General features: G+C 35.2%; 2 protein-coding genes across 4 annotated transcripts in view; both read right to left on the bottom strand.

Moving 5' to 3' along the window:
• Positions 1-1,934: 1,934 nt before the first annotated feature.
• Positions 1,935-4,231, bottom strand: LOC123308099 (chaoptin-like). Of its 2 annotated transcripts, XM_044890642.1 has the most exons (3): positions 4,070-4,231; positions 3,048-3,972; positions 1,935-2,383 (listed from the first exon to the last, which is right to left on the bottom strand). In XM_044890642.1, coding segments are annotated over exons 1-2 (921 nt in total). In that variant the 5' UTR covers positions 4,072-4,231; the 3' UTR covers positions 1,935-2,383; positions 3,048-3,053. The 2 variants fall into 2 exon arrangements, with proteins under 2 accessions (XP_044746577.1, XP_044746576.1); XM_044890641.1 differs by lacking the exon at positions 1,935-2,383 and having other exon boundaries at positions 2,969-3,972.
• Positions 4,232-7,339: 3,108 nt separating this feature from the next.
• The window catches only part of LOC123307814 (WD repeat-containing protein 37), a 35,867-nt gene continuing 17,832 nt past the window's right edge, over positions 7,340-25,374 (bottom strand). For both annotated transcript variants that reach the window (XM_044890256.1, XM_044890257.1), the window contains exons 5-7: positions 18,419-18,641; positions 15,395-15,533; positions 7,340-7,796 (exon numbers count right to left, since the gene is read on the bottom strand). In XM_044890256.1, coding sequence (XP_044746191.1) covers positions 7,424-7,796; positions 15,395-15,533; positions 18,419-18,641 — 735 coding nt within the window. In that variant the 3' untranslated portion in view covers positions 7,340-7,423. The remainder of the gene's footprint in view (positions 7,797-15,394; positions 15,534-18,418; positions 18,642-25,374) is intronic.

Below are 25,374 nucleotides of genomic sequence, written 5' to 3'. Positions count from 1 at the left end.
GTTTTGAGATGAATGGCTTAGAAGTTGTTTATCTCCAATTAATTCAAAAGTGACTTCTTTATTTATTATTATTCTTATGTGGGCATATGCTTACATCCTAAATTCTAATCTTTTAAAATCTAAAGAAGTCACTTTTGAATTAATTGGTGATAAACAACTTCTAAGGCATTCATCTCAAAACTAGGCTGAATGGACTTGGTTCACTTCAGCTCTGAACCCCTCAATTTTAACTGGAAAACGCTTTTCATCGTTTGCCCAAAAGGGGCACACTCTGATACCTACAAGGGGTGGGGCAGTTTGTTACTGAGTAAAAACTCACTAAACTGCTAGCAATACTTACGTATTCAGGCTTCTTCCAAACAATCAATAATCATCCAATGGGATCGTGAAAACAAATTTATAATACAGAAAAAATAACCAACAGTAAGTCTCTAGAGTTCCTTCTTATAACCAAATAAAATTTCAAACAAAACAATAAAATGTAATCACATTTGACACTTGATCATAGTCATAACAATAACAAACTTATAACCCTCACGCAAAAAAAAACAATATGTACTCAATACCGGGTTTTTCTGAAGAATTGATATTATTAAACTCTTATTCTAAGTAATTGCCTTAGAAAACTTAAGGAGCTACATTTCATGATATTTACGATGATAACAACAAAAATAATCTCAAGTCTTCACAACAACAAATGAATTCACAAACAAGTTATTTGATAGATTCTATTGCAAATTATATCCATTCAAGCCTATTGAAAATAAATAAAGACGAGAATACGAGAAGTGCCTTTGAAAGAAAAATGAGTCTGGTATCATCCATTCAACAATAATTGACATCTCGGGTGGCTATGGAAAATCGAATTTAAGTTGGTAATAGCCCATAAGTTGGGATTTTGGCTTTGTTCAGATGATAGCGCGTAAACGCGCGATCTACAAACCGTGCGACTAAAGATACAGAGGAGTCATATACAAATGTTCATATGGTCGCGCGACATCGTGCGTAGACTCTGTATTTTAGTCGCGCGGTTAATGCATGGACTCACATATAATCGGTCTAAAGATCAATGTTTACTCACAATACCAACCTGAATTCCGCAACAAAAAGGCCTAGTTCAGAGGATAGCGCGTAAACGCGCGAACCACAAACCACAAAATGGTGCGATTTTACAAAAGAAAGCCAGAAAGTCAAAAATATCGAGACTATGATGATGAAACTCTTCGCAGCGGGCGCTACAATTATATATAGGCAGGATGGCATCGTCGGAAAAAAAGAAATAAAGAAGCGGCTTCTCCAATACGAAATTTTTAGAATAGGGCAAATTAAATTTAAAGACTTATTTTAGAATCGTTGTAGTTGTTTTTCTTTATTTCACCTTTAATATTTTTGTAATCAGTTCTTATTCACAACTAAATAAAAGTATTTTTTTGCTATAACTACTGTGGTATTCATTAAATGAACTACCTACCTAAGAGTTCTATCAGCATTTCAAAAAGGTATTTTGCGTCTCAAGACTCTCAAGTAGCCTAAATTGTGAGTATACTTGCATTTTATATGCGATTTCCAAACAAATTTCATTTAGCCCCATCATTGGGCTACTTGAAAAAACGTCTTTCAAGTTTTTTTTCTTCAATATGGGGAGGGCTAGATGTTTTCTGAGTGTATTACACCTGATAGCCCTTACCCTAAAGTAAGCTAAAATAATTTTATTTTCGATTAAAGTATCTTTGTTACAGCGAGGTAGGACCTAAAATTTGGAAAAGTGTATCAAGTAGCCCCGTTTTACGGTACTTCATTAAATCATTGGAGTAGTTAAATAAGTTGTAGTTAATAAAGTCAAATACGACGGTAAATGTTTTCAAATCCTCTAATCTATCCTTTAACGAAGTAGATAATTGTTTGATCTAGGATCCTAAAATAAAACTCCACTCTGTGTTTGGTTTTTGGATCTACTAAAACTTCATCACTCTATTCATATATTGAAATTGTTTTGGTTTCCTTCTTGATCGGATTGTGTTAATTGGTGGAAAATCTGTTTCTACGTTGATTTCGCGAGCCACTTTGGAGCTTCTGCTAACACAATTTCAAAAATGTTCAGCCGTGCGATATTGTATAAACTTATCAATCACTCGATTTGCCGCCCCCCTGGACGTGCCGCCCTCGTGTAATGCACGCCCGCTTACAGCAAGCCTGATTCCTCAGCACCAATAAAAAAAAATGGGTACTCATTTGAAAAAAAAATATTTTGAGGTTTTTGTCATGGCTGACTTTGACATTTAAGTTCAAACAGCCTGTATGTTCATGTTCAATTTTTAATTAACGTATGGGGAATTGATGAATTGAGTTAGAAAGTATTGGTATGTCCTCTTTGTGATAGAGGCTAGAAAAAAATTTTCATTTAAAAATCTCAAAACCATTAACATTGGAATGAACTTCTATTTGAGAAAATTTGAAGAAATTTTTTTAGATAATAAAGAATGATCACGCCTAAACGGGGAGGCAATGAATACAATAATGAGGATAAATTCAGATGCATACAACCCGCTGATATAGTATCCCCCATATCAGCGGGTAGTAGTTTTTAGTTTTTTGAGTTCAGACGAATTCTCTGGGGAAAACATTCAAATAATACATTGAAACAATGTAGAATTCATGAGTGGAGAGGAAGTTGGCACCATTTCCGGCGAAATGAAAGAATAAAAGCTTAACTAAAGAAAGAAAATGTTTAACTTCATGAAACAGTTGAGAATTTATATAGTTTTTGTATAGAACTTACATTTCCCGCGATAATTGATTTGTGTCGTTTAACTTAACCTTCATCGTACAATATGCAGGGAGCTGGAATCCTGCCCCCAAAGATACCAGCAATTCAAATTTTTTCTAGTGCCAACATTGAAGCTTTCGCCAAATCTTGACTGCGCCACTGTGTTCAATCAAGGTAAACATCAAAATATAAAACAATTGATTGTCGTTTTCTCATATAGAATTTGGCTCAGGCATTTATTACATAAATTCAAAAATCATTAAATTACAGAAACCATTACCGGTAATTATCTTCGTGCATCACATTTCTCTAACTCCATTAAATCCATTCCTATCGCAAGATATGTACTCTCTTTCATTTTTATACTTCTCTTTTCATCACAATTTAGACTAGTTCTCATGAGGAGCAAATTTTTCAATTTTGGAGCGGCATGTGTTATTTGTTCCAGGTCTATTCTCTTCAGTGGATTGAAAGAAATATCTAGTGTCCTCAAATTCCTCAATGATGATAGTTCCTCTCCAGTGAAAGACGTCAGTTTGTTCCATCCCAGGTAGATTTGAATCAAATTCGGACTTTTAAAAGCACCTGCCCCTATTTCAACTATTTCGTTTTCCACCAAACTTAGAAACTGAAGTCTGTCTAAATTTTCGAAAGCATCAGAATCAATAGCTGTGATATTGGAAAAGTGTAGTTTAACCGATTCCAATGACTTTGAATTATTGAAGAAAGCTTTTGTTATTCGTTTTGGCAGCTTGTTTTCCTTCGTTATTTCAACATGGGTTAGGTTATGTAGGTTGCTGAATAAGTAGTCGCTGATTCCCTCAATTTTCTTGTTATGACCCATACTGAATTTCCTCAAATTTCTGCAATTTCTCAAGACTTCATTGGTAATTTCTGGAAGATATTCATTGTATGAAAATTGAAGAGTTTTCAATCTTGGATTCGATCCAAATGCATTATGATGTATATTGGATATACTGCTATGAGCGAAGTAAATTTCCTCCACTTTTGTGAGTAATGAAAAACTTTTGGGAGTGATCTCTCCTGTTAAATTTCTGAAAATTATTTTTTTAGCATACATTTCAGGATTCCACGCCTCGTTATTCTTCAAAACGACATTGTGATGAACAGTTTCATTCACTTTAGTAATAAAATGTGTTGCATTCCCAATTGAACAAACTGCGAAGAGCAGAAGTAAACCAAACCTAAAAATTAGAAATCGTAGAAAAATATTGATATGCACTCGACTTGGAGGATGTTTCCACCCATTCTCAGTCTTAAGATATAGAAAGAATTACTCACATTATTTCGATATGTTAAAAACGGTGTATTCGAGGAAGAGTTCTCTCAGAATAAGAGAAATATTATCCAGTACATCAGAAGGTTATAGTTCAATTCTAATAAGAAATTATCTGTTCAATTAACTTGTTTGGTTTTATTTCCACGAATAACCTATTAGTCACAGAGGATAAGTATAAATAACTTTTACTCAGAAGTGAACGTACTTTGTTTATCTTCGGATTCAATTTCGAAATCGAAATGAAATAGCGGATGCAATTTCAAAGTGTAAAACTTCAGCGTTGCATTTTTTGGCCGAAATACAAAAGCAAAAAAATAATATGAGGTAAAAAAACAACGATGATCCTTTCTGTTAATATAAAAATATTGAATGAAATACCAGTGATGTATTCTTTTGAATGGGATCAATATATTTTTAGTTATCAAACAATATAGCATATGTATGAATTTTAACAGAGGTTGGTTTAACGGAGTACCATACAATTCGGCATTTGATACAAGAGCTCAAAGAAAAACCTCAGTAAAAACACCCTATCTCCTCGTGATCCCAAATTTGTTTACAGAATAAGCTTCTTATCCATTGACATAAAAGAGCAGAGAATGAGAAAAAAAAGTTAAGAATACAAACTTCATCAAACATTCGAAGACTTGATGACACTAAAGAAAAAATTGTTCATAGGTAGATAACTTGTTCTCCACCCTCGTCGTCAGAAATCCCTTCAGTATTGAAATTAACAATATTCCAAATCTTGCTTTTGACCGGGAGGATCTTCTGACCAGGTTCGGTCTGTTCTTCAGTTGTTCGAGGAACGCTTCAGGACCCTTATGTTGGGAATCATCTCCCATTGATATATTAGTGGTTATTCATTAGAAGATTAAACTTCAAATAATGAGACACGTATATCCTAAAATGTTTATCTACGAAGTTCTGGGATGTATTCAAAGGACGGTGAACAAACTTGACCAATGTCGAAAGTAGGTGTCACTTTTTCGCACGAGTGCAGTGGAAAGAGGGTAGGGTATGCAAAAGAGTAAAAAAACTTTTCTTTTGTAGATCCGGAAAAAATAAACGTATAATAATTCAATGGGAAATCGTATTCCAGAGAGTAACCCAAACTCAACCCTTAACTAAAGAGGTCAAATATACTTACGCGTCTAGAGTCATTGTAGATGGAATATTTTGAAGGGGGTTACGTTGCACTGCCACCTATTGTGCCCCTATCAAAGCTGTTCCTGAGTCTAATGAACTCCATTATCTAGGGTGGCTTCAAGGAAGTTACCTCCTGGCTCCTGCAAGTTTCTCATTGAAAGCATTTTTTGCGTTGACTGGCAATGGCGAAGCAATTAGTCACCAGATGATCTGAAGTTTCATTCTCCTTTCCACAGAATCTGCACACGCAAGTTTCTGCTAGACCTATTCTCATGAAGCGCTTCCTGAGGTGACAGGTGATACTGTGTGTATCATACTCTTGCTGAGATACTTCTTACATGCAGTGTTAAATTTCCCAAAGAACTATTTGGAATGTTCCAGTCTCGAAAGATTCCTCCATCCTCCAGAGTAATTTTCTCCTCAGTTTTTTCCTTCCCCAGAAACTCTTTCTTGTAGATACATTTTAATATACCACAGAAAGGTTCCGGGCCCATGCAATGGAACTCCTTTCCTGGCGAGTGTATTGGCCTCTTTATTTTCTCTGGTTAAGCACTTAACGTAGTGTGCAATATACTTTTTTCTCTAGAATAGAAATGTGGAAATATTCAGGATGCTCGTATTCATAAATTTTTCCCTTTTCTTGGGGTTCACAATTCTGATTGGTGAGTTGAAAACGAAAACAATTTCTGGAATATCAGATCAGAGATATCGCCTGAAGATCTAAAACACCGATCGTTGCAAAATTATGTCAAAGAAGCCGCACTTCACACAAAAATAGATGGAGTAGATAGAACTGGCCCTTCGTCAAATTCTAGGGGCCGACCGCAATATTTATGGTTCAAGATTCCTCGGCATCGTTCCATTAGGGGTATACACATAAAAACCAAGTAGTGATCTTTCATTGGCTCTCCTGCGTACCTTGCACCTGTGGCCAGTGCCGCCTTTGCCACACACTAGATAAGGCACTTTTTGACAACTGTCAAACATAGAAACCTAGAAAGCACCTAGCGTCATCTGAAAGGAAACGAGGTCCAACTCGAATCCCTTTCTTATGTTTTTGAGTGAAGATGATCCTGTACACACAGTATACATTTTCTAAAATTCTTAATTTCATTTATTATTCATTCACCTTAATTTTGAAGGCGTTATTCTTTTTTATTGCGATTTCCGGGACAACGGTTACTGCCATGAATTCTCTCTCTTGTTGATTAAGACAATGTATGGTCCCTGCAATCTAAGTATTTGAGCAAATGGATACATGCCATCTTCGCTCTGAGAGTAAAGAAAGTGAATTGAATTGGACCTCGTTTTCTGTCAGATGGCGCTAGGGTGTATTCATTTACCGAATGACATCGAATACAAGGGCCATCAATTCATTCTATAACTAAGAACACATTTCATATATGATTTTCACAAAAATGAGTTTTTAAACCACGACAAGTGTTTCGCTATCACAATAGCATCTCTTCAGCTGGGTGAAGGTTATCTCTTTCTAGTTCAATAATGGATTTTCATCAAGTATCGGCCACATCAATTCAAAATTCATTCTATTTTCAACGAGGTTGGATTATGTATTTTGTATGAAGGAATTTATGTCTTAATAATAATTTGAAAAATTGAATTGAAAATTGAAATTGAAATGTTTGTTGCTCTGACAAGGTAAATGTGACCGAAACCATGGTGAACATCCAGCATCTACTCATTCTCGACGAATTCGACTACACTTCGAGTGATAGTTCGATTCAGATTCAGCGTAAGATTTGTTGTTTGAATTAATTTCATTTATTTTTTACCAGCTTCAATCTCGAAGGCGTTATTTATTTTATGGTCATCATAATACCTAAAATATATTGCAATATTGCATGTGTCCTGTTCAACGGGTCATTAAGAAATGAAATTTCGAATTCACAGTGAATTATATACCTACTTTATCCATAAGCCTCTAGTAGATGTTAAGCTATCGAGTGTCTCTCTGGTCGCAATTTTTTTTCATTTCGGAATAGTCCTAATTGGAATATTCCAAAGACATTGAAAATGAGGAACTTTTGTCCAAAATTTTCACGTTTTTCTGTTTATGGGATGAAACTGGATAAAGAAGATTAGATGTATATTATGCAACATGATTGGAAAACAATAATATTATATTTATTATGAACAAAAATAAATACCTATCACAAAACATTTTAAAGCTTGCATAATAAATGCGGTTACAGATCTTTCATAGACAAAATTGACCAACCCAATACCCTCCTGTCAAAACCGCATGTAAATAAATTGATACCATTTATTACTTCGTCAGCCCAAGCAGCGCACGCCACCATTCTGTTGTGCCCCTGCCGACTAGATCTAGGAAGCCTGGCCAACCTTTGGCCATTCAAATCATACAAGCGGATGTTTCTATTATCATGAGGTATGGCTATAATTCCATTTGTTGACACGCTTAACCTATTTACAGCAGAGTCGAGCCTGATAGTAGCGACAGGAGATCTCATATTCTTCAAATCCCATACTTTGACGCTCCTGTCATCCGAGCTTGACACTAATTTCTCCTCCTTTGTGAATACTACTGAAGTGACACTCCTAAAAACGAAATTTAAATTAGTTCTTAGAAAATTAATCTACATTAATATCAGCTCAAGCTTTTGATTTATTTGAATGTCAGTGTTGCGAGAATTATCCGAAGGCAATAAGCGAATAATGGATCTAAGTTTGTAGGTTTATCCTATCAGTTTCCGCTTCATGAACATATCATGTTTATATGAACATGACATTTGGGACATTTCGTCTATATAGACGAAGACAATCATTCCGAAGAAATATCGTCCCCCCACAGCGAGCTAACAACTTTTAGGTTGGGGGACAAGCAAGTAATATGTTGCTTCGTTATGCTCGAAAATAAATCGTCGAAATTATTTTATTCGCATCTGTCGATGAAAAGACCAATTCAAAACGTCGAAATGTTGAATCGCACTGCTTTCAACTACAATGCAGCATTTTATTACAGTGCATATCGTTTGGTACTTATTGGACTAATGGAAGTTAATATTGTAGAGCTTCAAAATACAAAAATGGGGCCCCTGGATAGTGTTGCAAAGTGGCAAGGTAAAATTGGCGCCTTCGATCACCAGAATCTCAAAATCAGGTTCAACGGTACAACAAATGCTTTCAAATTACATCATTTAGAGGAACACATTGGGTTCAAGACAACTTTATGCCCACTTTCAAGGTAATTGCAAAGAATAAAGTTCTCATTGCAGACAGAATACCAAATATCGATTGAAATTTATTTTGGGAGGATTTTGCATCTCTTCATAAACTTTTTAGGGTTTTCACTCCCAATGTCTGAAACAAAATCAATTGAAAATGAAATCAACGATTTGCTCCTGCGTAAATTCTTGCACTAATTTGTCAGGAGCAAATTAACTAGAAAAAATTGTTGCCTGACAATGAGCTCAAAATAAATAACGTTGAAATTATAATTCTTTGTAACGTTTCGGAGTCTATATCAGACTCCTTCATCAGACGAAAAAATCTACTTTTGAGAATCTTCTGAATTGTCGCTTTTTGTCTGACATTAATTGTCCTTTTGTACAATTCTTCCAATTTTCTAAAACTTGAAATAGAAAAAGGCCCATACCTTTCTTTCAGATATCGATTGAAATTTATTTTGGGAGGATTTTGCATTTCTTCATAAACTTTTTAGGGTTTTCACTCCCAATTAATGTCAGACAAAAAGCGATAATTCGGAAGATTTTCAAAAGTAGATTTTTTTCGTCTGATGAAGGAGTCTGATATAGACTCCGAAACGTTACAAAGAATTATAATTTCAACGTTATTTATTTTGAGTTCATTGTCAGGCAACAATTTTTTCTAGTTAATTTGCTCCTGACAAATTAGTGCAAGAATTTACGCAGGAGCAAATCGTTGATTTCATTTTTAATTGATTTTGTTTCAGAAATTGGGAGTGAAAACCCTAAAAAGTTTATGAAAAGAATACCAAATCTTTCTGCTTTCAAAATTATGCTTGAGACAGCCCGAGGAAAGTTGTCAGCAAGGGAATTGGAAGAATTTTTTTTGGTGGTATGGAAATATCAAGCTATCAGACTTCCTGTGAAAAAATTGATGAACAACTTCTTTGAAACAACAATATTAAGGCCAGGCGCAAATAGACACGCAGGTTAGTGAGGTGACGCAGTATCAGAAATAAACACTGAACGATAGAGAAATTACTTATAAGACTATGTAATGACCAAAGATATATTGAATTTTGTATTGTTCTCTATGTTCTTCTATTCAATTTGAGTATTTTTCATTTCAGATACTTTTTTCAGTTATATTCATACAGTATGTTGCAGTATTAATGGGAATAAATACGGATATAGGTTGAGTACCTCAAAATAGGACGAAATGTTCCTATGGATTATTAATCATGTTAGCAAATGGTAACGATATTGATGTCTCTAAAAGTTGTTCCCCAATGTGGAATATGCAAGAAATTTCATCGTTAAAGAGTAGTTGTAAGTGTCAAATCGGCAACAAAAGTTTTCACCCCGGTTGTGGTGCAAAAATAAAATAGTGCTGTGAAGTGGAATTAATTGGTTCTACAAGTTCGGGCGATAAACCGACCGGTGACATTTCCCCGATGTTCGATATTGGTATTAAAAATTCAAATAGTAAATCTACGCAACAAGATCTCCTACTGAAAATTATTACAGAATTGGAAGCTAAAAGTAACTTACTAGTAGAAAAAATTGCTTTGCTGAAATTTAAAATCAGCTCCGTAGAAAACGATGTGAAATCAAAAGAAGAGGATAATATTCATGTTGACAAACCCTCAACTTTATTTGTCTTTGCAACAGACGAAACAAAAAATGTCGAATCTATTATTTCCATTGAAAGTTTAAAATAAATTTTTTCACTCTTCATACCATTCTAATAATTTTTTATCTCTAAATATACTTCCTCACTATGGCAGGACAACGTCTGCCGGGTCAGCTAGTATCTTTACCGGGTGTCCCAGAGCTTTTAGGCCAGCAGATATCTCAGTTACCTGCGGAAAAAAAAATTGAAAAAAATACTTGTTGTAGGAGACCATACGCTCTTTCATGCAGCATAGCAAAATCCACCCACTGACAAACAACCCCCGAGAAACCACTCCTAACTTTTGTTTTTCAAATGGCACCCCCATGTTTGTTTGGCTTCAACTGACAGCTCTTTTTAATTCTCAATCAATGATATATCATAATATATAGTTGTAAAGATAGTCACTCGATAAAATTGAATTCGTTAGTGGGTACTGTTAATTGGACTGATCGAATTAGTCCACATTGTAGAGACAAGAAAAAGTGGATGTTGAAAAAAAAGAGTCAATAAAATGTTAGAACTTTTTGTTTATTATAATTTATGTTATAAAACATTTTCTTTAGTATAATGTTGCAGTAACAATACAGCTGAGCGTATAAATTCGTATTTCATTTGTATTTTTATTTTCCATAATTCTGCATGCCATTCTAGCTACCATGATACATCATTGAATGAGAAATGAAAAAAACTGTAAGTTGAAGCACAACAAACATGGGGGTGCCATTTGAAAAACAAAAGTTAGGGGTGGTTTCTCGGGGGTTGTTTGTCAGGGGGTGGATTTTGCTATGCTGCATGAAAGAGCGTATGGTCTCCTACGACAAGTATTTTTTTCAATTTTTTTTTTCCGCAGGTAACTGAGATATTTGCTGGCCTAAAAGCTCTGGGACACCCGGTATAACAGGCACAATTCCGAAACTCTCCTTCGATGTTTAGACCACTGTAGACTAGCTGACCAAATTGAGCAGTCAATAAGTCGCATTGCTCTCTTCTGGATCGAATCCAAGAGCTGCAACTAATGTTTGGGCACTGAGCTCCAAATATGAGAGTAGTATTCAAGTACCAAAAACACACGACTCGACAGATATCTCCTTTTTCCTTTCCCATACCCTATCTGTAAGTCGAGTAGGTGAAAATTGGTACCACATATGATCGACTTCCGCTCTGACTGATTTTGTCGACTCGAGGGGTGTAATTAGATTGCCAACAGCGCCTTATCGAATCCGACATCGATAAGTTATCGATAGATCGTGGTACCACTGATGATCTATCTAATAATTCTAATATGTGCCTTGTGAAGTAGAAGAATCTAGTCTGGCGAGAAATATTTCCTTTGAATTGACATCCCAGCTTATTTGCAGAGGACTTTTCAATGTCGAAGTGGCCGAGCTGGTAAATCGGGTGGACTCGGAGCCAGCTCCCACGGAGATGCGGGTTCGAATCCCGCCGCGCCCATGGATGTTTGTGAATGTTTGGTATGAATGTGAAATATGCAATAAGTCAAATAATGTGTACCTGACCACATAGCCAAGTAGCTGAGGTCATTAAAGAGAAATAAAAAAAAAAAATCGATGACGTGATTTTATCAGACCGTCGAATTGGACTAAAACGGATATCTGAAGCACTGAATATTTCATACGAACGCGTTCATCATACAGTTCACGTACTTTGGACATGAGAAAAATTGCTGCAAAATGGATCCCCAAATGTTTGAATGCTGACCAAAAGCGTGCAAGGCTAGAAACATCGCGTTCGATCTGTTCTCGATTTGAAAACGATGCGATGTAGACTTCTTAAACCGAATTGTTACTATGCATTAGACTTGTGTACATTTCTACGATCCAGAAACAAAACAACAATCGATGGAATGGCGACACTCTGGTTCTACAAGCAGTGGCGGCTCTGCCATGATGAGAGCACATGAGCACGTGAACCCCCAAACAAAGTAACGTAAAATCAAATTTCCTCTCTTAACTAACCAATAAATTACCGTTCTTAAGTTACAATATTATTTTGTACCTAGTATCTATTTATGAATAATACGAACATGACCCAGCGACGAACACTTTGCAGTGCTTTACATTGCCGTCTACATACGTCGGTCGCACGTGCGAACGATTAGGAGGGGTTTACAACGAATTGCTAGACAATTTTTATGAGCGGGCGGAGGGGGATGTAAGCCGATTTAACTGAAGCAGGAGCACAACTTCGCTGTGCACAAACGGTGAAATCTAGGGAGATCACGTTCGGACTATTTATCCGTAAACGCGACGCGCGACGTAATTCATTAGGTGAAGTAGGAATTATACGTTCATTGTTTGCATTATGAATGCAACAAAATTTACTGTAGAATATTTGAAACAAAATTTTAATTCATTGAGTTATGAAGAAAAACTCCAAGTTAAAAAAAAAGGTAGACCAAAACCTGAAATTAATCTAACCCAAACTACCAAGTGTAAATCCAGAGACTTCAATCGGAAATTTAAAATGGAAGTATACGACAAGAATGATTGGATATGTGGATGTAGCACAACGAATCGTTTATTCTGCTTTCCTTGCTTGTTATTTGGTCGCAGTCTTGTCGAACCAGCGTGGACAAATACTGGAATAGCAGACCTGGGTCATTTGGCACAAAAAATTTAAAAACAGGAAAATACCCAAGCACACATTAATGCACAGTTAGAAATGAAAATGCTAGGAAAAGTGGATATACGTCAATAGTTGGACAGTGCATATAGACTAAAATCCAACAACAAAATGAACAAGTGCGAAAGAATCGATATGTACTCTCAAAAATTATTGATTGCATAAAATATTGTGGTGCTTTCGAACTGGCTCTTCGAGGACACAATGAAAAAGATGATTCTTCGAATCCAAGAGTTTTTAAGGGTTTGATAAATTTCAGAACCGAATTGGGTATAGCACTGAAAGATCATTTCGAAAAATCTAATATCTAATGTATTCAAAGGGACCTCAAAAACGATTCAAAACGAATTATTAGACTGTATGTTAAAGGTGGCTCAAGAAAACACAAAGGAAGAAATCTTAAAAGCAGAGTATGTTTCGGTTATGGCAGATGAGACTTCAGATGTAGCAATTTTTTTAAAAATGGTTGTAGTATTCAGATATCTTTTACCAGATGGTACACCTGTAGAACGTTTTTGGGGTTTTACTAATCCTACGGATCATGATGCTGCCAGCCTAGCAGAATGTATCAAAACTGTTATGAAACAGGTAATAAACAAGCCAGAAAAACTTATTTCACAAAGTTACGATGGTGCTAGTGTAATGAGTGGATGTCATTCAGGTGTTCAAACTATCATTAAAAATGACTACAAATACGTTTTCTATGTTCACTGTTACGCTCACCAATTAAACTTAATTTTATCCCAGGCTGCAAGAAAGAATCAAGAGGTACGTGTATTTTTCTCAAATTTAAGTGACATAACAATTTTTTTTCTCATTCTCCTCAACGGGAAGCAGTTTTAGATGAAATTGTTGGACAAAGAGTTCCTCGCGCTTCTGCTACTAGATGGAATTTCAAAAGCAGAACTGTTAGTACCGTTTTTGAGCACCGCGAGAACCTGATAGAATTCATGGAAAAGATGGAATCAACTGCTAGACAAACTGTGACAATCAATCAAGCCACTGCTATTTGTCGGATGTTGCAAGATTCTAAATTTGTGTTTTGGTTAACAGTATTCCATAGACTGTTGCCACATTCTGATATTTTATATCAGCAACTACAAAAAACTGGGACAGACCCTTCACAGATTCAATCTGCCATAACTTGCTTAGAAGAATGTATTCAAAAAGAAAGAGACACGTTAAATACAGTGGAGAGTGAAATTCCCGAACTTACCATACAAACTAAAAAACGCCGTTTGAATGAAAATACATATATTACCAAAACTGTGGCTGATGTGATACTATCATAATGCAAGTAAAAGAAAAATTTTCATTTACGAAGCATTTGAATGCAGCATTACTTTTTTGTGCAGACAAATTTGAACAGTATGATAACCGTTTTCCAATGCAGCATTTAGATGGAACAGTGGACGCATATCCATTTTTTGATGAAATGAGGTTGAAAACCGAATTAGAGATTATGTACAGAAGACCTGATTTCAGAAATCTTAGCGGTGCTCTCAATTTGTTGAAATTTATCATTGAGAATAACATAGAACTGATATTTTCTGCCACTTTTTCCCTTCTCCAAGTACTTGTGACAATTCCGATGACGACAGCTGAAGCAGAAAGAAGTTTTTCAACATTGAAGAGAATTAAGATCTTTTTAAGAAGTTCGATGGATGAAGAAAGACTTACGGCACTAGCAATGCTATCTATAGAAAAAAAATTTATTGAAAATATACCAAATTTTAACGATGTGGTTATCGATAAGTTCGCTGCAAAAAAGAAAAGATGAATGGATTTCATTTTCAAACACTGTTCAGAATAGTGAACAATTATGTAAATTCTTGAACCTTTCTCATTCAATAAAATCAATGGCTTTTTTTAATTTTGTGAACCCCTGCCCACGAGCCGCCACTGTCTCCAAGACCTAAGAAATTTCGTGTCCAAAAATCTAGTGAAAAAATTCTTGCTTCAGTTTCTTGGGATTGCCATGAGTAATCATGATTGATCTTTTGGATAAGGGTAAAACAATAACCGCAGATTACTATTAGACATTACTGACCACTCTACGGGAAAAAATTGAAGAGAAAAGACGCGGAAAGCTATCCAAAAGTGTTTTGTTTTTGCAGGACAACGCCCAGCTCACAAATCTCATATTGCCATGCAAAAAAATCGTGATATAGGGTTTGAATTACTAGAACACCCCCCTTATTCACCAGATTTGGCTCCATCCGACTATCATCTCTTTCCTCAAATGAAAAAAAGTTTAAAAGGTAATAAATTTTCTTCCAACGAGGAGGTTATAATGGATGTGGAGGTCTGGTTCCCAGAGCAAGAAAAAACATTTTTTTAAAGGTCTAGATACGTTATAGGTTCACTGTAATAGATGTATAAAATTTAGAGGAGAATATGTTGAGTAATAAAATATTTTGACATTGAATTTTAGTTTAGTTCTATAGTAGGCTAAGAATTTTTCAATATATCCTCGTACATGGTGGTTTCCAAATCAAAAATACAAATATCCGAAAAACGTAAATATGTCCGTAACGGGTAATTATATTTTCTCCAACGATATATATTATGATTTCTGTAATATAAAACTAAGTACCCCAATTATTCACAACCTGATTGGTCAATCGCGGTATGGTTCATCATCAGCAAGATTATATGCTAAAGATACTCACTCGGCATGACCTTGAAATACTGATACAGAGTGAACAGATTCCCTGAAATCCCATAATCGAAAAGTGGTGTCCCTTGATGAGGTAACTGCCAATTTTTGGGATGGATGGGAAGCAGTGTAGGTAAGCTCCTGATCGTGACCTGAAAAAAAAATGAATCTGAAGTTCTGACAGAACCACCTGAGTTTGGATAGGGTGAGACTTTCAATTTTACAAACAATTCAAAAATTAATTGAATGCATTTTCACTACGTTTATATCAACTCGTTTTTGTTCGATACAAATTTATTTACTCTTTAATAAAAGCATTCACTGGCATTCGATTAAGCTGAAACAAAAGATATTGGGGATTCAAAGGTAGATTTTAGCGACATGGTTGAGACAGAAGTAAACAGTTAGTAGAGTTATTGTCATTCTTCAGAGGTATTTTGAGGTACATTCTTTTTTCCCAATTGATAGTGCTATAACAGTTGTGTTTTTATAATTTTATAGTTGTGTTTTCTCAATCATTGAAAATTGTTTGAGTTAAGAATTTGTGCAGTAAAACTGTCTGCGCAAAAATTAGTAGTAAATAGTAAAGGAAAAAAGTGTTTGTCTGATATTCATAAAAAGATTATCAGACAGGCTCCAATATTTCAAATTTAGGGCGAACAAATACAACTGGAATGCGGTACTTTTGCTGAATTGCATTACTTGTGAGGATTTGGCCCAGATATCACGGTCATCGGCTGGACTTCGCGATCGCTAAAAATCATTAAGTGATTAGGTAGTTACGAAATATTAGATCCAATAAATATCCAATAAATACATGTAGATGTAGGAACACGAAATAAAGCATTCTTCAGTTTCTTCTTACTTAATTCACTACTGCGAATAGTCAAACCCAAAGAAGTGAGCCTTACAACCTCACTATCTTTTACAGTGTTTCTGCTGATCTCAATAATCTTCTTTCTTTCTAATGGAAATTGTGCAAAATCGCTCGGACCCGTCAATTTCTGATTCAAAGGAACAAATTTTCAACTTTCTTCACCCCCCTAACGGCGATAACTCATTTTGAAGAACCATCTATAATTAAATACCAGTGAAAATAGTGGAATTTATCTCGAGAATAGTATTCGTATCCGACACATTTCAAAGGTATTCAGTTCTTATGTTGTTTATGTTATTTTTTGTCCAAAAAAATATTGATGTTTTGTCCAAAAATGTAGAGATGTTTTTGATTTACGCTAGACTATCGTGAATTTTCAAGAACGTGACAAGTGTGCCATAACGATTGTAAATTTGTTAGTACAAGTAAAATGGTGTATTCTAGGAACTTCAGTCTCCACCCTCACCCATCCTGTGCAAAACTTTGGGTTCTACCCCTACTGTTAGTACGATACTCTACTGGTGTGAATACCCGGGGAGTACAGAAAACACTCAGAGGTGAACCACCTTTTTTTCCTAACTTGCCAGTGTCCACCCCTACTATTAGTACGAATCTCTGCTGATGCGAAAACTCGGGGGTTGAACAGAACGCACCTAGGGGTGAACCGCCATAGGTCTGTGCCGTCTTGCTCAAATCCGAAGTTCCGACATAGTTGTCCGTTAATTGTGAGTCTTGGGTTCTGGCTGATGAACGAATCCGTAAACCCCGTATCGCGTTTGAGATCAGATCCCCTTTTTCATTCCGTCCGCTTCACTCCTTGAATTCACCACTTTATATTATTGCTTGTATTTCATTCCGAGGAAAACCTCTTCAAGTGTGTATAGTAGACTGTTTCTATTTAACTCATTGCATTGCGTTCTACACAGTTTTCTGAGGCGAATGAAAACAAATCCACGATCACCATGAACTTCTGCCTGACGTTCCTTACAAATAAATGTTGACGTCAGTTTGACAAAGGTGAAATTGGTACCAATCACAGGGGTTTGTAGTACCAAGAAGATATAGAAAGCGCAATAGGAGATCGGAAGTACTCGGGGTCACTAGGGTGTTGCCACACGCTACGTTATCCTAAAGCTGCATTCACAATCAATTCGTGGGCCGAAGTGCACTTCGGCACGAAATTTACCATTCGCAATAATCTTGGAACCAAATACTCAAATGAATCAAAAATGTAACTGATCAAAACATAAGCATCAGCATCATCTATAGCCGGCACGAAATTCCTTGCCGAAGTGATAGTTTGCAACTTGCACGAAATTTTGTCTTGAATTTCATTGTGAATGGTAACGGAGAACGCCATCTGCTAAGCTTCCGTGCCGAAGTGCACTTCGGCCCGTGAATTGATTGTGAATGTAGCTTAACGCGTATTGGCATAGCTGTCATAAATCAAGTTGGCCCAATACGTGATCACCGTTCCAAGCAGCTTTGAACTGCAATGCGGCTTTTTCAGATATCTTTTTGGATAGTATCGATTCGACTCATAAAGCGAGAAATTTTCCATTTCTGTCAGTTTTCTGATTTCTAAGATGAAAATTCAAAATTGCTCTTCAGGTGCTATATTTAGGGTGTCTTATCTATGCAGGGGATGCTAAAAAAATCATATAAAAGATCCACACTATTTTTCGATAGGGAATAAGCCCTCAAATTATTCGCAACTATTCATATTGACCCCGCCTATGCCAAATTAGTATAAATGCTATGTGAAAAAGTTGAAAATTTCAAAGTTTTTGTCTTTATATCTAGAAAACTGAGCATTTGAGAGGTCTGTAACCTGACTTATATAATTGTTTCTTAATTGGAATATAAGCATGAGCTCTTAAATGCTCAGTTTTATAGGACTTTTTTTCTCAAAATTGAGAGAATTGAGGAACACCCTGTATAAGCCAGGTTACAGATCTCGAAAACTGAAATAGACCCAAAATTGAATACATTCGAGTAAACCCTTCCTTTATGGAAACGCAACTGTCGAACCAACTATATAAAATTATCGCATGTCAGAGACTCGTTCCCCATGAATGAAAACCCAAGAGAACCACGTTCAGAAACTAAAAATCCCTATACGTAAACCGTCTTTGAGCATTCAATCACATAAAAACTCACCAGCAAGTTGCACTAAAGCACTACCAGTCTCAATATCATGGAGTATGGCAAGACGGTCCCAAGACGCAGTAATTATTTGTTCAGCTCCGGCTATCCATTCTGCGCCGGAAATGGCACCGGTATGTCCAAATAATTCCCTTACAGGTGTTCTAAGTGCTGGTATTTTGGAGTCTATTTTATCTTCCATTTCATCTTCTAGTTCTTCTTCCGAAGAATGGCCTTTCTGAAAATATATAAAAGGTTTTTCTGAAGATACATGAAAGCAAAAATCAAATCGTAGTGCATGAGAGGTTATTATTAGGTACTTATTATTCATCATCAAATTATATTACACGGGTTGAATTATAACTATTGGGACAAAATATGATGTAAGGATCCAATATTCCCCAATATGGAAACAGATAGTTTATTTTCGTCTTTCTACTAATGACTTCAGTGTCTATTTTTTCATTATACTCGAAAGAGGCATGGCATAACATCGGGCGAGTAATATTATTTTATATATGACTCCACATTTTGTGATAGTGGGCTCCACAAGATTGATTCCTGATTGTGAAATTAAGTGTAGCTTTATTTGACGGAAATTCTAGTGATTTTAACTAGTAAATAATGTGTAAAAATAATTTTTCCTACTAGTGTTTCGAAAGTATTACTTTCCATATGTATTGGCGTTAGGAAAGTGTTACTTTTTCGCACGCAAATATTAAAGATTCGCATCAATCATAAAATTTTGGCATGTCTCTATGCGCAAATCATAAAATTCAAACGTTTCTCTATGCGGATGAGCGCGCAAAAGTATAATTTCTTATAACATCAGTTTCAAGACTCGTGAAAGTGTTTCATTCACGCTAGTAGGAAAAATATTGTTCCTAACTCATGTGGAAAGTGCCTTTTCCGCATTCGACAGCTTGATCGAACTCCGCTCCACGTCGTTAGGTCAACTGCAGTCTCTTGCGGAAAAGTATCACTTTCCAACCTTCTTAGGAAAATAACTATTTTCTACAAGCGTTCGCGTTCAACCATTTTCCCGCACGCATCCCAAGTTACAGAGTCACTGTCCCACACGCAAATGTTAAAGGGAAATTCTGTCATGTCTCTATAATATTGTATATCGATAATGGGGCTTCAAAAAGATATTTTTTTCTTCATAATCATTTGAATATTTTGGACCTTAACCTAACAATATGGTTATAAAGGGTGTTTCAAATTACGCGGTTTTTTTTAAGAATGAATAAAACACATAATTTGCATTAATTTTCAAAAACATTTTATAGGTAATTGAAGTATCATTTATGACATTTATGTACCAAAAATAATATCTGACAAATGGCTTCCTCTTGCAGCTCTACAGACGTCCATTCTTTTGTTAACATTTTCAATGATATTTTGACATAATTGAGGCTCTATATCACAAATGACACGAATAATTTCATCCTTTAGTTCAGGAATCGATTGTGGATTATTCTTATAGACCTGGCTTTCCACATAACCGCAAAGAAAATAGTCCAACGGTATCAAATCAATTGTGTCATTTGCAAAATGAGGTGTAGCGCCATCCTGTTGAAAGCAAATGTCCTCTAGATCAATATTTATTAATTCAGGCAACAAAAATTCGATTATCACCGAATCGGTCTCTTGAAATTTTTTAATAATTCGACCAACAGTGCTTTCATATGGACGATTATGTAAACCATAAAATTCAAATAAAAACACTTTTCACAGTACGCTGATTTTCATAAAATAATTTAACAATTTGAACGCGTTGTTGTATCGTGTACGAAGCCATTTTTATAAATGTCATACATCACACTTTTTAAATGTCAAAATACCCAGACGAATTCAGTGCGCCATCTATATTTTATTTATTCTTAAAAAAAAACCGCGCAATTTGAAACACCCTTTACACTACATTACATAGGTACATAGACTAAACCCAAGAGACCCGTTTATTTACATTCAAAAGTGTCGCCTCTGAAAACTTAGTTGTCCGACTGGAACGAATACGGTTTCACTGTCACTGGTTCTTATATTCCTATGTTGCCGAACTTAACAGTTTTCTGTTAAGTTCGGTTAAGTTCTGTTTCTTCCATATACCCGACAGTGAATTATTTTAAGAGACTAATTTCTTTCATTCTTCTTTCAATTATATTATTGCACTTTGAAATAATGATAGTTTCTCGAAATATTCCATCAATAAATATGTAGCAAAATTTGTTATATAGAGTGATCGTACATTATACGCTAAGAGGCCATGGTGTTAAAGAAATTTGAGCCAAACTTATGGCAACACTGCAAATTTCTTCTCCATAGAGAAAGGGTTGTCTCTGTTCTTCTCCTTATGAGTTGAAGAGAAATGGAGAACGTGCTTATACTCTTTCTCTGTTCGTTAGATTTAGAAGCAACACGTTGTCAGTAAACAAGTAGGTGAAAGTAGCTAAATCTCAGGATTTTTGTAAGAGTCAAGTATTGAATATTATTTAGTTTTTTCTTGGTTTATCTCGCTTTGTATAAAATATGGTTTATAAGTGCGAAGTTTGTGGAAAAGACAAAAATTCTTATCAGAATTTATCGTTCCATAGGTAAGTGTATTGTATTATAAGAATGATTTCGTTAACGAAGTTGTTTGTGTTCAGTGGCGTAGATTCGAGAAAAATCAGAAACGTATATGATAAAATGATACTCGATGAGAATACATAATTGTACTTAAAATAGATTATATGTTGAGAATCATATCATCTGTTTCAAGTACAAAAATATATAATATTAATAGTATAATTTTCATGATTCCAGGTTCCCGGGTGACGATGAAAAAAGGAGAATTTGGGCTTCTCTTCTAGGATGGTCGAGTATCTGCCCGAAGAAATTAATTTTTATTTGTTCGGATCATTTCGACTCAAATGATCTAGTGACCAGAGCACATGGAAAAGTATATTTGAAGAGAGATGCCAATCCGTTACCTCAGCATTCGTTATTTGAATCTTCTAACGTAAGGTAATTAGAATCTTTTTACTGTATTACATATTCACATTTTTTTAATTTTTTTCCGTTGTAATTCCATAACAGAATTGGAACTCTACAATTCTGAATGCTATAAATTATTATTCGCATAATAATATGAGCTTTTTGTCCAATATAATAATATTTATATAATATAATAATGTTTTAGTGACCACTCCTCTAGGACAGAAAGCAGCCCCAATGAACAAGAGTCACAGGAGAAGTAAGTTATTATGATCTCTACATTTGAAATTAAATCTTTTCTCAACAATTCACAATATTTCTTCAGAGTATGTGACTATCGAATGGGGAATAAAATTAAAGCATTTTGTGATGTTCATTGCTCATTCTGAATTTTCTAGGGAAATGCTGGTTTCAAGTTATAATGCTGATGAGAACAAACCTGATGAGAACAAACCTGATGGGAATAAACCTGATCAGACAAATTCCTCATCTACACTTACTGCATCAGAATGTGAAAATGAAGAAATTAAATCGGAATTTATTGAACCAACTACACACAACATGCCGACCAGAAAGAGGTAAGATTAGTTGATTTTTATAGAAAAAAATATTTTGATTTATGAACAAAATATCTGTTAATTACTGAATAGACTCAAATTTACTTCATTTATTCCAGAAAGAGGAAATACATTGCAGATTTATCCAGCAGTGACTTCTCTACGCCAGAGAAGCGAAGAAGGAGTCTTCAAAATGTGAAAAGAGTTGTTGCAATGCAAAGGACAAAAATACGTACCCTCACATCAAAAGTACGTCGACAGAAACTCCGCATTACAACCTTGATGAATTTGGTATCATTACTGAATGAAAAGTATATTATGTAAATGAATTTTGTTTTCTGTAAATAAAGTTAGATTTTTGTAAATAAATTTTGTTTTTTGTAAATAAACTTTGAATGTTTAAGAAGTAAATTTTTTATGGTTCCATAATGTCAATACAATTAAAGGAGTTATTCGAATGAAATCACTTGAATATCTGAGGATAAAAAAATTGCAGGACGTAAATGGATAATTTCGAAAAAATTTATGGGGTCAAAAAATAGTCTTTTTTTTAGTAGTGCCTGCTTTGATTCAGGTGTCTAAAGGTGGCACCTGAAGAACAATATTTAATTTTTTTACTGGAATTGAGCTCCCATATGGGAGCAAGAAAGGAATAGAAAAAATGTTGGTGTTGTTTCGCTATGTCGGCATGATATTCACCACCCACTAGGTAAATTCAAGTTCGATTTCCAGCCTATAGGACTCACGTTGTGTACCTGTTGATATATTATTTCTTCCCACGAAGACCGTTATTTTAAAGCAAGAAATTACAAGAGAGCTTATTTTTTCAAAATGATTAAAGTTATCAAAAGTTAATTCTTTATTGATATGATATGAATAAGGAAATAAAAACAAATTTTAGGGATAGTTTTTGTTTTCTAACAAAAAACTAAAAGATGGCTTTTTAGGTAGATACCATCTTAAAGGAGCTTTTAAGCAGTGGCTGCTCAAATAAGAAAACATTATATGACAGGCACACAATACTATTTTTCCGCAACCATCATTAATCATTTACATCATCTAAACTAGTAAAGTAGAAATTTCAACTCGCACGCCTATGGGCATCGAGGGGAAAGATTCGATGCAGTGTTGCCAGTAAAGATGTCTGAACGAAGAGGTCCGATATTGTGTCTTTGTTCCACTCATTGTAAGTCACAACAAAAAACATTCCCTTATAAACATAAGAGAATGTTTCGTCTCTTTGGGGTTATGTCTATGCATAGGTAGTACCTCGTATTTCATCGTTGATTTATAACAATTGCAAGTCGAAATTTATGAAACTTCATCATATTGCAACACTAGGCACTCGGATTGATAACAAAATAGAAATATTATAAGTTTTCAACAAAAAACTAACGGAAATTAGTAGAAGTGATGTTGAATCAACAAAATTGTAGGTCTATGAAAACTATATCGCTAATTTCATCAGTAAAAACAGCTCAAATACAAAATCTCTCTGGTCATGCGTTGAAAATATTTGTGGGGAAACCAAACCTATGAATGTTGTGAAATTAATAGTGGATGATCATGAACTAGCGGGGAAGAAACAGATTGCTGAGGAATTCAGTGAATATTATGCCGAAATAGGAAAAAAATTGTCAGAAAGTATACCAAAGCCTCCTACGAAAGAACAACACAAACATTCTTGTGATGCCACTCTGTTCCTTTTCCCAACATGTGAGAATGAGGTTGAGGATACAATTCTAACATTGGAGACAGGAAGAGCCCCTGGAGAGGATGGCATTGGAACAGAATTGTTGAAAAATATCAAGGAGGAGATTTCAAGGTATCATCAAACCGATATTTAAATCAAGGGATAAAAAGACAATATCAAATTATAGACCCATATGCCTCATGTCCAATATTGCCAAAATAATAGAAAAAATGATGAAAACCCGTATTGTCAAGTTCTTAGAAAAAAACAAAATTTTATCGGAAAACCAATACTGATTCAGAGAGGGAAAATCCACCGAAGACGCTATAACGAAATTAGTAGAGAAGGTATATGCTTGGTTGGACGAAGGAATGGTTGGTTTAGGAGTTTTTATAGATCTCGAAAAAGCATTCGACACGGTGTCACATAAAATTCTCCTCCATAAGCTCCATCACTATGGTTTTCGAGGTAAAGCATATGACTTAATTAAAGATTACTCTACTGATAGAGTACAATCCGTGAAGTTAGAGGATCATTTTAGGGCGGAGAAACCCGTCGAATATGGGATACCCCAAGGAACTGTATTGGGGCCGATCTTGTTTATTGTTTACATTAACAGCTTGTTGTTTATGAATGTGAGAGGCGAAGTAATCAATTTCGCTGATGATTCGGTAATATTATATGAGAACAGTTCCTGGGAAAACCTGAAATCGAAGGTTGAGGAAGATCTTCGCAATGTTATGAACTGGTTTAAAATCAATAAGTTAAGAATTAATATTAAAAAGACGAAATATCTGCCATTTGCTTGTTATGAAACAGGACTTCCTCATATGGGAAATTTAGAAACTGACGATAATACATCAATCCCTGAAGCTGAAAATGTGAAATATCTGGGTGTAACTGTTGATAGACACATGAAATGGGACAAACACATAGACAATTTAGTCGGGAAACTGAGACATCTTCTCTTCAAGTTCAGGCATCTCAGAAATTACCTCGATGAAAGAAAGTTGATGATAATATATAATGCACTTTGTCAATCGCATATCAAATATAGAAAAATGGCCTGGGGAGGGGCGTATCAGTGTCACATGAGAAGAGTGGAAGTAGTGCAAAAATGGTTATTGCGAGTAATTCAGAGAAAACAGCAGTTTTTTCCATCGAATGATCTATATGCAACATCTGAAGCGATGAATCCGTATCAACTGTTTGTCTTTCAGATGTCGACTGCAATATCCTCCAATGAAATCAAAATCCAACTGAATACCAACAGTTATGAAACCAAAAGGGGGACCACGAACTACTAGTTGCCGAAAGCAAGGAAGAGAATTGGCCAGAGATGTTACACTTACCTCGCCCCGCGCATTTACAACGAGACTCCAAGAGAAATAAGAGAGATCCGGAGTGCAAAGAAAAGAAAATATAAAATCAAAGCGTGGATTTATGAAATGAGGAGACAATATTTCAATTTGTTAATCAATCCTGAGTAAACGAGAGATAGGGGTATGCAAGTGTTGTTGTGCTTCTCTTTGTTTTGTGTATTTGTGTGGAAATGCGATTGTTTTGCTTTGTATCATGGAAATTCGTCCAACATATTGGCTGCTGTAAATTGTTTTCTTTTGTTATTGATTATATATCGCGTACAGGCGCAAGCCTCTGCGATTAATGTTTATGTCAAATAAACTTTATTTATTATTATTTTATTTATTATTATTTTATTTATTATTATTTTATTTATTATTATT

The sequence above is a fragment of the Coccinella septempunctata genome, chromosome 2, assembly GCF_907165205.1.
Source record: "Coccinella septempunctata chromosome 2, icCocSept1.1, whole genome shotgun sequence".
Classification (NCBI taxonomy): Eukaryota; Metazoa; Arthropoda; class Insecta; order Coleoptera; family Coccinellidae; genus Coccinella; species Coccinella septempunctata.
This window is presented reverse-complemented; position numbering and strand designations above follow the sequence as displayed.